Below are 13,015 nucleotides of genomic sequence, written 5' to 3'. Positions count from 1 at the left end.
GATAGACAGCGGAGCTCCTTCTCTAAAAGATTTAGACAGCTTCGTTGCCGTAAAGCACGTTATAGGAAATCTTTCCTGCCTTACTCCATTAATTTGTACAACACATCATCTTGGAGCATTAGACGATTCCTGGATTGAGAGTAATTGTTTACTGAATCAGCTTTGTATATATTTGCATATGTTTCATTCATCATGTGATTATGTATATGTATTTGATTGTGTTGGGTTTGTTTTTAACTTTTTAACGTATTTTATATTTTGTTTTATATTTTTAGTGAGTTATTTATTCTATTTATTGGTATGTGTGTTTGATATTGATTTTGAACCGCTGCTGAAACAATGCAATTTCCCAGATTGGGATTAATAAAGTATTTCTATCTATCTATCTATCTAAAAACATTATTAAGGACACAAGATGTCCTTTCCTCTGATCCTTCATCTGAACCCTAACCCATCCAATTGCCATGTGTTGGTTTGTAAAAGTCTTCTACATAATGGTCTCATGTATCTTCACTCATGGCTCCTCCAACAGCTTCCTCACTCCTCAGAGCCAGTATAAGAAACTTGGAACATCCTCGGTCGACCAGGAAGTTGTTTCTTCATATAACAGACTTGGGCTTTACCCATTTATCACTGATAATGCCTTCTCCGTCCTTAGAGCAGGAACAGAGCAGGTCTTGGGATGACCCAGCCTGAGCACATTCAAAGTTGACTGACCAGACTCTGACCAGCTGTTGTGGAAATAGAAGCTCAGAGTTTTCTAGCTCCAGGCTGGTCAGCATACAGTTCAGAGTAAAGTTCTGAGTTTGCCAACCTGCTTTGTGGAATACCCCAATTACCCCCTAGTTACTTCTACTTCTTATTTACTGATTTTGTCAACACAGAGATATATAAGGTAGAATTTCTCTTTACAATAGTTTAAAAAATTGGAAAAGTTTCTTCTACAGTAAAAAGGACAAGCATGAAGTCTCTGATTGATTTATTTGATTTAGAGGCAGAATCTTTAGAGAAGAATGACTAAAGTCCACTCAGATCTGACATCCTCTGTGGGGGGTGTTATATGCACAGTAGCAGCCTACACAGTCTACTAACTTAATAAATTATTACACAGTTCAAATTGTCTTTCACTTAATAATTTTAATATAAACTCAAATAAAGTTATACAGTACAAAATTGATCACACACACAACTTATTATGTAACAGAGCTGACAAGGGCTGCAGAAAAAACACTTCACCTTTGAGCTTTTCACTTAGACGCTTCAGTACTGATGTAATTTTCCATCGTGTCTTTGCGGTTTCCTCTCAGTAAACTTGAACAAGGTCCGCCCACTCAGATGGAGGCCACACCCCGTTTTCCTGCACGTTGCTTGGTGACGACTTCCAGTCCCAGGCCCTCACCGGGACACTCCACGAGGTGCCGTAGTTTGCCATCACATAATCAAGTGTTTCACACGGAATGCGAACTTTCAGCTCAAGAAACTCTGTCCAGCAGAGCGAGAAGCGAGGGAAGACGTACCTGACGGAAAACACAAAGAACCAGTTAAAAGATTTACACAGACAATCCTGTCAGAAGAAACACAATAAACTTGAAAAACAAATGGAAATCATCTTTACTTAAACTTCCTGCCACTCTTTGCCTGTGTTCCTCCATTCCAAACAATGTCTCCATCTTCATAAAAAAAGAAAATGTCCAGTTTGATGTCCTCACTGAGAAAAGACAGCTCCAGGCTGTCCTCCACCTGCACTTCAAAATAAAACACATCTGCTTCATGAAAAATATGCACAGTATTTAGAATTTAAATTAATTGAATAGCTAAATTAAGAGTTCTAATATACTGATGAAATTGAACAGTTGTAAAGACAAAGTTTTAAATATAAAATGTACAATTCAATAAAAAGGAGAAAAACTGAAGAAAATGCAGTTTTGACCTTTCCAAACTTGTGTTTGAGCGACAGCCCGGCATCTCTGAATGCTGCAATAATGTCTGACCTGAAGTCAATAATGAAAATCCCAACATCTACGTCATGACTGTACGAGATAACACTGCACTGCCTGAACCATCCTGCAGAACACGAGATACATTTATTATTACATTTATTATTATGCTGTGATGTTAGCATGCTAGCGTGTTAGCACATTACCCAGACAGGTGCCGCTGCTGAGCCAGAATGGGATGTTGAGGTGAGCAAGCGTTTGAGCGGCTAAATGAAGCAAGGACTTTGCATTCCTCCGAAAATCCACAGCCGCTGGCGACATATCGTCAGGGTAGAGCTGCATTCACACACAGTGGACAATGAGAAAGACATTTTTTTTAAAGATTATATTATATTACTATACATTTACACGCAGGGTTTACCTTCTTGCTGTGAGGCGACAGGCTGTCCTGCCCCTTCTTCCTTACTTATATAAAACACTGTAATTTTTAAGGTTTGATTTTCTATATTTTACCTTTAAATTAGTATTTTAATTCTTTATTAATGTTCACTTTTTCAGACATTTCTCTACATCATTTTGTTTCTTAGTTTGAGGATTTTTCTTCTCATTTTCAAAATGTATTTTTCCCACAGTTTCCTGTTTGTTCTATTGCAGTAAAAGCTCAGTGCTCAGTCTGACCTGCAGGAAGTTGCGGGCATCATGGTAACGGCACTCCAGGAAGCGGGCATGTCGCTGTTCAGACAGGAAGCGGGAAATGTTGCGTGGGACTCGAACATCGAGGCCATCCAGGACGGTCAGGACCAGGTCCGGTCTTCAGAGCAAATACACCGGAAGATTATTAAGACACATTTATAGAGCAGGACTGTCTGACGCCATGGACGACCACCTCAACACAGGCCACAACGATCTCTGAGCAGCAACCACATGGCACTGGTCTTCACTGGGTACCTCTTAGTCACTTCTATGATCGGTTTCTTAACTAGTGGAATTTCTACAAAATATTTAAATAATTTGATCTCGTTTTATATTTCATAAGTTTTCATTTTTGTTTTTACAGTAAAACATTTTGTCATTTTGTTTTGAAAAGTGCTCTATAAACAATGCAATTATAATTTGTAATGTAATATTGGGGTCCCGATCCAATTCCTTTAACAATAAGTATGTGCAGATACCGATTCTGATGTGATACTTGTGTTTACTAGAGAAGTCCCGATTCGATACTAAGCATTGGCATCAGCACCGATCACTGTGAAATATGCCCCGATCGGTGCTGATGCTGAGAATCAGAGAATCAATCATCTCTAGTCCTAATTATTCGATTAGTCGTTTTATTAAATTTAGATGGATGATACAGAAAGCTCACTCAGCAATGCGGTGTTAAATTTTACACACACACACATAACGTGTATAATCACAAGAGTTTTACCTGTCATAAGCTCCAGCGTGATGTCCGTAGTCGAGCAGTTTGAACGGAGCGAAGCTTCGGTCCATGTTTGATTTGAGGCGTAACGCTCCATGCCACAGGTAGTTCCCACTACGCTCGTACAGGAACACCACCTGGGACAAAACACACCCAACCTTAACAAAATCAAGTGAAACAGTTGACCTGAAACACCCAAAGCAAAAACCTGAAACAAATATGACTTGATGATGCTGAAGATGACTCCTGACTTATCTGCCATGTTTCTAAAGTTGCGGACACAGCCACACTTAAAGACTGTTTCCTCCAACTTGCACAGATTTTTTGTTCTTGAAGGCCAGGAAGCAGCACACACTTTACAACTGAGTAAACACTGTGGACAACATTGAACCACTGTCTGGTAACAGCTGGAACATCTGGCAGTAGATGAACCTGCAAATCCCGCGAGATCACGGCAATTCTCACATCCTTGTAGACAAAACAAACACTCCCGAGTGGCAGTTTGCATGTTTATATGCAGAGCAGGGTGTGCTGAAAAGGACAAAAAGAGGAAAAAGGCTCAGAGTTTGAGATCCTGGATGCAGAGGATTGGACAACGTGTGGTGTAGAGTGTACTATCAGTCCTGTTGTGTCTTTGATTTGATGCTGTGGAGGCGCTCACTCTCCTGTATAGCTGTCGTCCAGTGCATTTTCACACTACGGCCCTTTTTACTTGCCAGCAGAAAAGTACACACATTCGTTAATCAGATACCTGTGTAAAAGAAATACTCTGGTAAAAGTACTGATTCTAACTTTTTACTTGAGTAAAAGTAAAAAAGTACAGGCTCTGAAATATACTCAAAGTATAAAGGTAAAAAGTAAGGGCATTTCTACAGCTGTTTCTGTGCAACCCTAACTGAACCTCACATTACATTAATATATTTCCAAGATTATTAAACAATTTTAGCTCAAATAAAATTTACTGAAATACCTAACATGAACTCAGGACAACACATTCCAGGTCTAATTAACTGTATTCCATGCGAGAAAATGTACAAAATCCTGGGAGTCGTGAGAGACAAGGGAGACAAAACATCCGTCTCAGTCAAGATCGAGCACAAGATCTTGGAATCATTGGCCAAAAAAAGTCAAGAAGATCCACTTACAAGGTTGGATGGATCTGGATGTCCGGAAACACATATCCTGGAACCAGGTACTACCCAGTACTGGTCAAGACATGTAAATACAGGGGACGTACCTACACAGTGCACATAAGTAACGCTAAGGTTCTCTGGTTCAGGAAAAAAGGAAAAGAAGTTTCTGCGAAAGTCAATGGGGGGGGAGACTATTGAATAAATTGTCTCTTTTCAGTTAGAATTCACACAAGAACAGCAAGAATATTTACAAGAAACAGCAAGAGGAGCTGGGGAGGAGAGGAAAATTATTAAAATGCTATTGCAGTTCAATCAGATGTGAGTTTCCTGAATTTTTATTGGGTTAGGATGATTTACTTTCCTAAGAGAAGAGACGTTTCCCTTCACAACTGGTCAAAAGCAGTCATGAGCAGTTGAACACTGACAAGTACGCAAAATGCAAACGAGTTCTGAAGAACAACGTTGTGCGTGCCAAAATAGGTATTAAGTGCAAACTGTGGCATCTGGTTGGATGGAAGGACCAAGTCTACTGACCAGAATCCTTTAAAAACCCTGGCAAAAAGAGGAATGAGAGTATTCCTTCACAGTTGCAGCTGGAGGCTCTGTCCGGTTGATTTTCTGACTTCCAGAAGACCGAGTGACTGAAGGAAGACAGCCGAAAGAGTGAGTAGGCTGCGGCTGTTCTGATGAGTTCTGATTTTTCTGTTTATTTATTATTTTTTTCCTTTTAAAAGCTTGAATCCTTGCCAAAAGGAAAAAGAGGAACAAATGATTGATCATCCTGCTACCACCCCACCTAAAGCCAGCTGAGAACAGGATTCAGTGAGAACACCTTTGACTTTTATTCAGACCAAGAGTTTAGCTCAACCAGAATAATTTTAATCAGTATAATATTTTAAAGTGATGTTTATAGATAACAGTTGTTGATTTATTTAGGTTGCAAGCCAATCAAGACATTTATTGATAATTTTAAGGTTTATATCTTATTGCTTGCTGCTTTGCCGTAACTCTTAAGCTTCTATATAAAATTCCTGAAAAGGTTTAAAACTCTGTTTTATTGAGTCAAGTTTGATGTTATTAATTCTTATGATTTTAGTGGGTTTACACTTTTAAGTGGTAATGTTAAATACTGTTTAAGACTATAATAAAACTAGTTTAAATGCAGCTTCCTGAAAAGGGAATCAGTGATGATTGAAATTGACACTGAAATATTGACATAATTTTCAGTCATTTAAAAACAATCTAAAACGAACTAGTCAATTGTTTACTCATTAAATTACACACATTATAATTCAATCGCCCTATTTTAGAACACAACTTGATAATGAGTTTAATCATATTGTTCAACAATCAACAGTATTAATAGTATGCCAACTTTCTCAACAGTGTCTCAGAAAGTTAAAACAGGCAGTAGCAACCTAGCGGTGTTAACAAGCTGCCTGGCTGCTGAAACCTAACGGCGACAACACAAGCCGCACTTTTCTGATTGGGCTTGTTGCTTGGGTGAATTCCATACAACATTGAACCACTGTCTGGTAACAGCTGGAACATCTGGCAGTAGATGAACCTGCAAATCCCGCGAGATCACGGCAATTCTCACATCCTTGTAGACAAAACAAACACTCCCGAGTGGCAGTTTGCATGTTTATATGCAGAGCAGGGTGTGCTGAAAAGGACAAAAAGAGGAAAAAGGCTCAGAGTTTGAGATCCTGGATGCAGAGGATTGGACAACGTGTGGTGTAGAGTGTACTATCAGTCCTGTTGTGTCTTTGATTTGATGCTGTGGAGGCGCTCACTCTCCTGTATAGCTGTCGTCCAGTGCATTTTCACACTACGGCCCTTTTTACTTGCCAGCAGAAAAGTACACACATTCGTTAATCAGATACCTGTGTAAAAGAAATACTCTGGTAAAAGTACTGATTCTAACTTTTTACTTGAGTAAAAGTAAAAAAGTACAGGCTCTGAAATATACTCAAAGTATAAAGGTAAAAAGTAAGGGCATTTCTACAGCTGTTTCTGTGCAACCCTAACTGAACCTCACATTACATTAATATATTTCCAAGATTATTAAACAATTTTAGCTCAAATAAAATTTACTGAAATACCTAACATGAACTCAGGACAACACATTCCAGGTCTAATTAACTGTATTCCATGCGAGAAAATGTACAAAATCCTGGGAGTCGTGAGAGACAAGGGAGACAAAACATCCGTCTCAGTCAAGATCGAGCACAAGATCTTGGAATCATTGGCCAAAAAAAGTCAAGAAGATCCACTTACAAGGTTGGATGGATCTGGATGTCCGGAAACACATATCCTGGAACCAGGTACTACCCAGTACTGGTCAAGACATGTAAATACAGGGGACGTACCTACACAGTGCACATAAGTAACGCTAAGGTTCTCTGGTTCAGGAAAAAAGGAAAAGAAGTTTCTGCGAAAGTCAATGGGGGGGGAGACTATTGAATAAATTGTCTCTTTTCAGTTAGAATTCACACAAGAACAGCAAGAATATTTACAAGAAACAGCAAGAGGAGCTGGGGAGGAGAGGAAAATTATTAAAATGCTATTGCAGTTCAATCAGATGTGAGTTTCCTGAATTTTTATTGGGTTAGGATGATTTACTTTCCTAAGAGAAGAGACGTTTCCCTTCACAACTGGTCAAAAGCAGTCATGAGCAGTTGAACACTGACAAGTACGCAAAATGCAAACGAGTTCTGAAGAACAACGTTGTGCGTGCCAAAATAGGTATTAAGTGCATACTGTGGCATCTGGTTGGATGGAAGGACCAAGTCTACTGACCAGAATCCTTTAAAAACCCTGGCAAAAAGAGGAATGAGAGTATTCCTTCACAGTTGCAGCTGGAGGCTCTGTCCGGTTGATTTTCTGACTTCCAGAAGACCGAGTGACTGAAGGAAGACAGCCGAAAGAGTGAGTAGGCTGCGGCTGTTCTGATGAGTTCTGATTTTTCTGTTTATTTATTATTTTTTTCCTTTTAAAAGCTTGAATCCTTGCCAAAAGGAAAAAGAGGAACAAATGATTGATCATCCTGCTACCACCCCACCTAAAGCCAGCTGAGAACAGGATTCAGTGAGAACACCTTTGACTTTTATTCAGACCAAGAGTTTAGCTCAACCAGAATAATTTTAATCAGTATAATATTTTAAAGTGATGTTTATAGATAACAGTTGTTGATTTATTTAGGTTGCAAGCCAATCAAGACATTTATTGATAATTTTAAGGTTTATATCTTATTGCTTGCTGCTTTGCCGTAACTCTTAAGCTTCTATATAAAATTCCTGAAAAGGTTTAAAACTCTGTTTTATTGAGTCAAGTTTGATGTTATTAATTCTTATGATTTTAGTGGGTTTACACTTTTAAGTGGTAATGTTAAATACTGTTTAAGACTATAATAAAACTAGTTTAAATGCAGCTTCCTGAAAAGGGAATCAGTGATGATTGAAATTGACACTGAAATATTGACATAATTTTCAGTCATTTAAAAACAATCTAAAACGAACTAGTCAAAAACCTAGCGGCGACAACACAAGCCGCACTTTTCTGATTGGGCTTGTTGCTTGGGTGAATTCCATACCAACCAGCTGGCTGTTGAGAAGGGAGGTGATGTTTATAAAGTTATATCAGAAAATATTTTATACAAAATACCCAGCTGTTTACTTATTACAAAATACAAACTGCCATTTAAATATCCTATTCTTAATAACATCTTATGTCAACTAAATACTATGCAAAGCAAATATGGTCTTAAATGGCCACTGTCATGACTTTTATTGGTTATTTCAGACTAAATTTAACACTTCCTCAAAGAGCCAGAGTGTACTGGCTTATAAAAATTTCTCAGTACAGTGACATCTGAGGGTTTAAGGAGGTAGCTGCCACAATAAACTGCAGGTTGTTGTTATTTGGGAGGTATGTGGTCTTATCCTGAATTAATAACATGAAAGAGGGAGGTCTGCAGGGAACTCTGTTCGTAGGTTCATGGTAGTCAATTACTGGGTGAATATTTCCATCATAAGACCTCAAATACTGTTTGGAGCTTTAATATGTTTCAAATATACCACCTTAGTGTGAGAGGTTAAGCTTTATTCCTGTGTCCAGGGGTTAGCATATCGTGGCCTTCATACAGCCTTAAAGGACAGAGTCCTTTCACTGTCCCCACGCAGAGACTAAAGCCAACAGTGAGTGCCTCCACTCACCATTAATGTCCTTCTCCAACCTGGATCAGCTGATTTGTCTGCGTCCTAGACCTCAGTTGTCCAGAGACAATTAAACACACGTCTGCACTGAGGAACATGTTTCTTCATTACCAAACACCAGACTGGTGTGTGTGTTGCCCCCAGAGCTTCAAACAACCATAACTTTTTACAGCGTCTGAAGAATATGTCTGTGGTCTGAAGTAAAGCAAGATGTAACTGCACATGTGCAAGATCTCAAGGCATGAGGAGCTAGCGAACTGTAAACAAGCAACATGTCACCCACTGCAGCTGTGTTAACATGTTGCAGTAAGTTCCAAACAAAAATAATCGATAATTCGCCTCAAATATATTAAAACTAAAAGTAATGAGTTTTCTTTGTTTACCGCGCATCTGCCTCAGGGGAAACGTACCAGTTGCCAATGTCAATTTCTTATATCATACATGTTTAAAAAAATCTTTTTGAGAACAATTTATCTGGCAGCGGTCAACACCGACCTGGTCCAACTGGGTCCACTCAGTCGTCATGTCCAAATCCCACTCACAATCAGCTCAGCAGCTGTCAGACTGTATGTGTCCCCGCAGCAGTTGTGGTTTCTCAGTGGTTACCAGGTGGTCGCTAAGTGTCATCAGGCAATGTGGCCCCACTCACCTGGATGATATAACCATGGAGGCGAAACAGGAAGTGCAATGGGATCTCCTCTCCTGATAGGGTGTCCAGACTGGCCAATCGTGGGTCCTCTCCTTTTAGCTCCAGAAGCTCGAAGCCTTTCTCCTCCGCAGCCAATAGAAAGCCAGGCTGAGAGCAAAAAATAAAACATTTTACTGAAAACTAAACTATAGTTTCATAATTTTACACAATTTACATAGACATAGAAAATGTTAGACAAAAATAAAGTGAATGAAGAGATGATAAAAGATATACAAATAAAGTTTTAAAGATTCTAAATAGCATTTTAAAACACTGAACAGTTGCTAATTCATCCTGCTGCTCTGGACTGTTAAAACATTACAGTACACTGACCTCATACTTCCACAGGTTGGCGTGCAGAGCAAATGATGTGACAGGCCGGCTGGTGCACAGAAATCTACAGTGCAGCCCCCCCCCCTGCCAGTCGCGCTGTCGCAAAGCATCCTGAGAGAGCAGCATGAGTGCGGCTGTGTCAACAAGAAACACTGGCAGCCTGAAGTGCTGTGCTAATGCTAAGAATGTCTTCACTGTTTGCTGCGGAAACAAAGAACAGGATGGTTGCCATGGTAACAGCTACCACAACGGAGCAGGGCAGTGGGAGTCGCACATAAAATATCATGGAGGCTAACTGATAATATTGGCTAACAGTGTGATTATAGACTGCATATAAAGATGGATGATGTAACAGCTCCCAGAAGTGAAGCCACCACAAGTTGACTGCCCTCTGGTGGCTGGTTGCAGTACAGGTTATAAGCCCTGCCTCCTCCATTTTAGCAGATGGGACATGAGCCATACTAAAAACTCAAGCGTACAAATCAAATAAACTTTTTCCCAGAGAGAGGCTGGTGTGCTGGCATATAGAAGCATAAGGAGAGAGAGGAGAGGAGAGGAGAGCAGAGCAGGAGGGGAGGGGAAAGAAACTCAGAGCATCATGGGGCCCCCCAGCAGCCTAGGCCTATAGCAGCATAACTAAGGGAAGGCTCATGGTCACCTGATCCAGCCCTAACTATAAGCTTTATCAAAAAGGAACGTCTTAAGTCTAATCTTAAAGGTAGAGAGGGTGTCCGCCTCCCGAACTGAGACTGGGAGTTGGTTCCATAGGAGAAGAGCTTGATAGCTAAAGGCTCTGCCTCCCATTCTGCTTCTGTGGACTCTAGGAACCACAAGTAAACCTGCACTCTGAGAGCGAAGTGCTCTGTTAGGATGATAAGGCTCTATGAGGTCTTTAAGATACGATGGAGCCTTGTCATTAAGGGCTTTGTATGTTAGGAGAAGGATTTTAAATTGTATTTGGGATTTTAATTATTCAAATTATTCACATTATAACAGATGAGTGTGACCCTTTCTTTGAAAATTGCAGGTAGCCTTCTCCAGAGACCAGCCGTGCACAAGTGAACCTTAAAGCAGCAACTCCAGTGCCCTGGATAGAGATGTGCGGGCCAGAAAAAGACCAGAGAGGGGGGTGTGAAACTTTTTTTTTTTAAATTATACTTTACATGTAATTTGTTTTATGATAAGAACTGACAGTTATAACAAAACTGTTTATAGAGTGCCATAGGGATGATGCCTTCTAGTAGACCAACCTTGTTCCCACGACAAAAAGACAATAGGATTGATCCAGGCATCTGGATTATTGCAGAAAATAAGTTCTGCGACAAACATGGTTTATGACATTTACACGTTTTATACAGAAAGATAATCTTCACAACTGACCACAGCTTTTATCATTTTTGAAGCCCAAATACAGTTGCCAGAAGTACAAAGTTATTGTTAGGCTATAAACAAACTGCACCACGGTCCCATGCCTTCAGCGTCACCACCACACCTTCCGACTTGTAATTTGAATTATAGTGCTTAGCTCTTCCGCATACTGCTTTTCTCCTAGGGTCACCTGATCTAATGATCATAGCTGTGTCAGTTAGAAAAGAAGAGAATAATAAAATAGCTTCAAAGTGTGCAAGTTTAAAAATGATGAGGCTGTAAATGCAGGCTAGTTTTGTCCATCATGGTTAATATCACAAAAGGCCTCTGTAGTTCGACAGTTGGTAGTCCAATGCTGACACTACTTGAACACAACTGCACAGAATCTGGTCGCAAAATGCAAAAATGGCAGCTGCTCTATTCGTGATATTTTGGCTTCACTTTTGCATAGTTGTGGGAAGTAGTAACATGTTGTCCATCTTTATATGCAGTCTGAGTGTGGCTAACAGTAGTTCTGCTGCTAACATTAGCACTGACTCACCCATTGGACGTCACTGGCAGTCAGGTGACCTGTTCGGCTCAAGATTTGAGGGCCAGGCTGCAGAAGAAAGGCATTTGGGAAGTTAAAAAAAGGCAGAATTAACATGTGATGATTTCATTTTTAAAGTAAAATGTGTTAAAGAGCCATTTAAATAACAGCCAGTTGTTAGAGTAACTAAAGACAACGGCATTTTCCTTTTACAGTTGTTTACACTATTTTGTTGTTTATAGTGGTTTTTAAAATTTGTATTATTCAGTTCCACATGAAAAAGGCATCTTTCCTACATTGGGAACATTACAGCACATTTCTGTAAATTCACATATAAACACTTACAAAAATACTTCTGTTAAATTAAATTTGGACGTTGTTCTGCCTTTTTGTTTACATTAGGCTCATTCCAGACTAACTGCGCCTCATTGGTCAGCGGACCAGAGCAGTCCAGTTATACAAAGGATGATAGGTTTCTATAAAACGTCATGTTGTTGATCCAGCATCTCAACCAATCAGCGCTCAGATCAGGTGAGACCAGGGCTTTCCTGTCATGAAGGAACTGCAGCACATGACGCCACAACGTGCAGTCGCCCGGATCCCGTGAGAATATCGCTGCCCACGTATCGGATTCAAGTCGGACAGAAAAAGAACCGGATCTGCGCCGATCGCTGCTGATCGAATCTGTGCAGATCTGCGTCATCTCGAATGTGCCTATTGTTTCGGATTTTATTCCCTTACCTTGCTGACGTACTTCCGGTAGTAATACAGCTGGAACAGCAGGAACAGAGAACCGCTGACAATTAGCAGCGACAAAACGAACGTTCGGTTCACGCGAGGCATCCGGTAACAATGCACGGTGACTCGCTGCTCCTGACGTCAATCACCGGAACTTTGTGCCCGGGATTAACGGCGGCAAAACCTCACAAAGACGAAAATAACAGCGAGCTGTACATAGCGTCTAGAACCGCCGCCATCTTTAAAACAACCGATTGACGACCGTTTCCTGTCGGGACCTTCACAATAAAATGCCGAAACCAGTGCTTTATTTCAGAAATGAAACTAACCAGTGACGTGCGGTCAGGGGAGGCAGGTGAGGCAGATGAGGCAGAGCCTCCCCTGTCAATCTTGAAAAGAAAAGAAAGTTAACCATAAAATATAATAAATGTTAATATTTGTCGGCTGGTGTGTGTTGTAGGCCCTTTTGCCGTTCGAATCCGATGTTGAAGGATTTTTTTCAATAAAGAATAGCAGAATTTCCATATGTCCCGTTCAAATACATGGAGGAGATGCGCGATGAGGCAGCACTTTGCTGTGCCTCTCGGTGGATCGTGTAATCCTCACAAACTGTATGCGATGCAAATAGTGTGTCGCTGTCCCTCTATATATC

At 40.3% G+C, this 13,015-nt stretch overlaps 1 protein-coding gene across 3 annotated transcripts; it reads right to left on the bottom strand.

Moving 5' to 3' along the window:
* Positions 1-972: 972 nt before the first annotated feature.
* Positions 973-12,655, bottom strand: fktn (fukutin). Of its 3 annotated transcripts, none has more exons than XM_020622495.1 (10): positions 12,367-12,655; positions 11,638-11,694; positions 9,729-9,929; positions 9,357-9,503; positions 3,364-3,494; positions 2,616-2,748; positions 2,144-2,273; positions 1,931-2,064; positions 1,616-1,740; positions 973-1,517 (listed from the first exon to the last, which is right to left on the bottom strand). In XM_020622495.1, the coding sequence occupies exons 1-10, from the start codon at positions 12,466-12,468 to the stop codon at positions 1,304-1,306; spliced, it is 1,374 nt and encodes a 457-aa protein (XP_020478151.1). In that variant the 5' UTR covers positions 12,469-12,655; the 3' UTR covers positions 973-1,303. The 3 variants fall into 3 exon arrangements, with proteins under 3 accessions (XP_020478151.1, XP_020478153.1, XP_020478152.1); XM_020622497.1 differs by lacking the exon at positions 12,367-12,655 and adding an exon at positions 11,971-12,307; XM_020622496.1 differs by having other exon boundaries at positions 1,368-1,517; positions 1,992-2,064.
* Between the last annotated feature and the right edge of the window lie 360 nt (positions 12,656-13,015).

Source organism: Monopterus albus, unplaced genomic scaffold, assembly GCF_001952655.1.
Source record: "Monopterus albus unplaced genomic scaffold, M_albus_1.0 scaffold281.1, whole genome shotgun sequence".
NCBI classification, from domain to species: Eukaryota; Metazoa; Chordata; class Actinopteri; order Synbranchiformes; family Synbranchidae; genus Monopterus; species Monopterus albus.
Note: the sequence above shows the minus strand (reverse complement) of the source record. Positions and strands in the feature narration are given on the sequence as shown.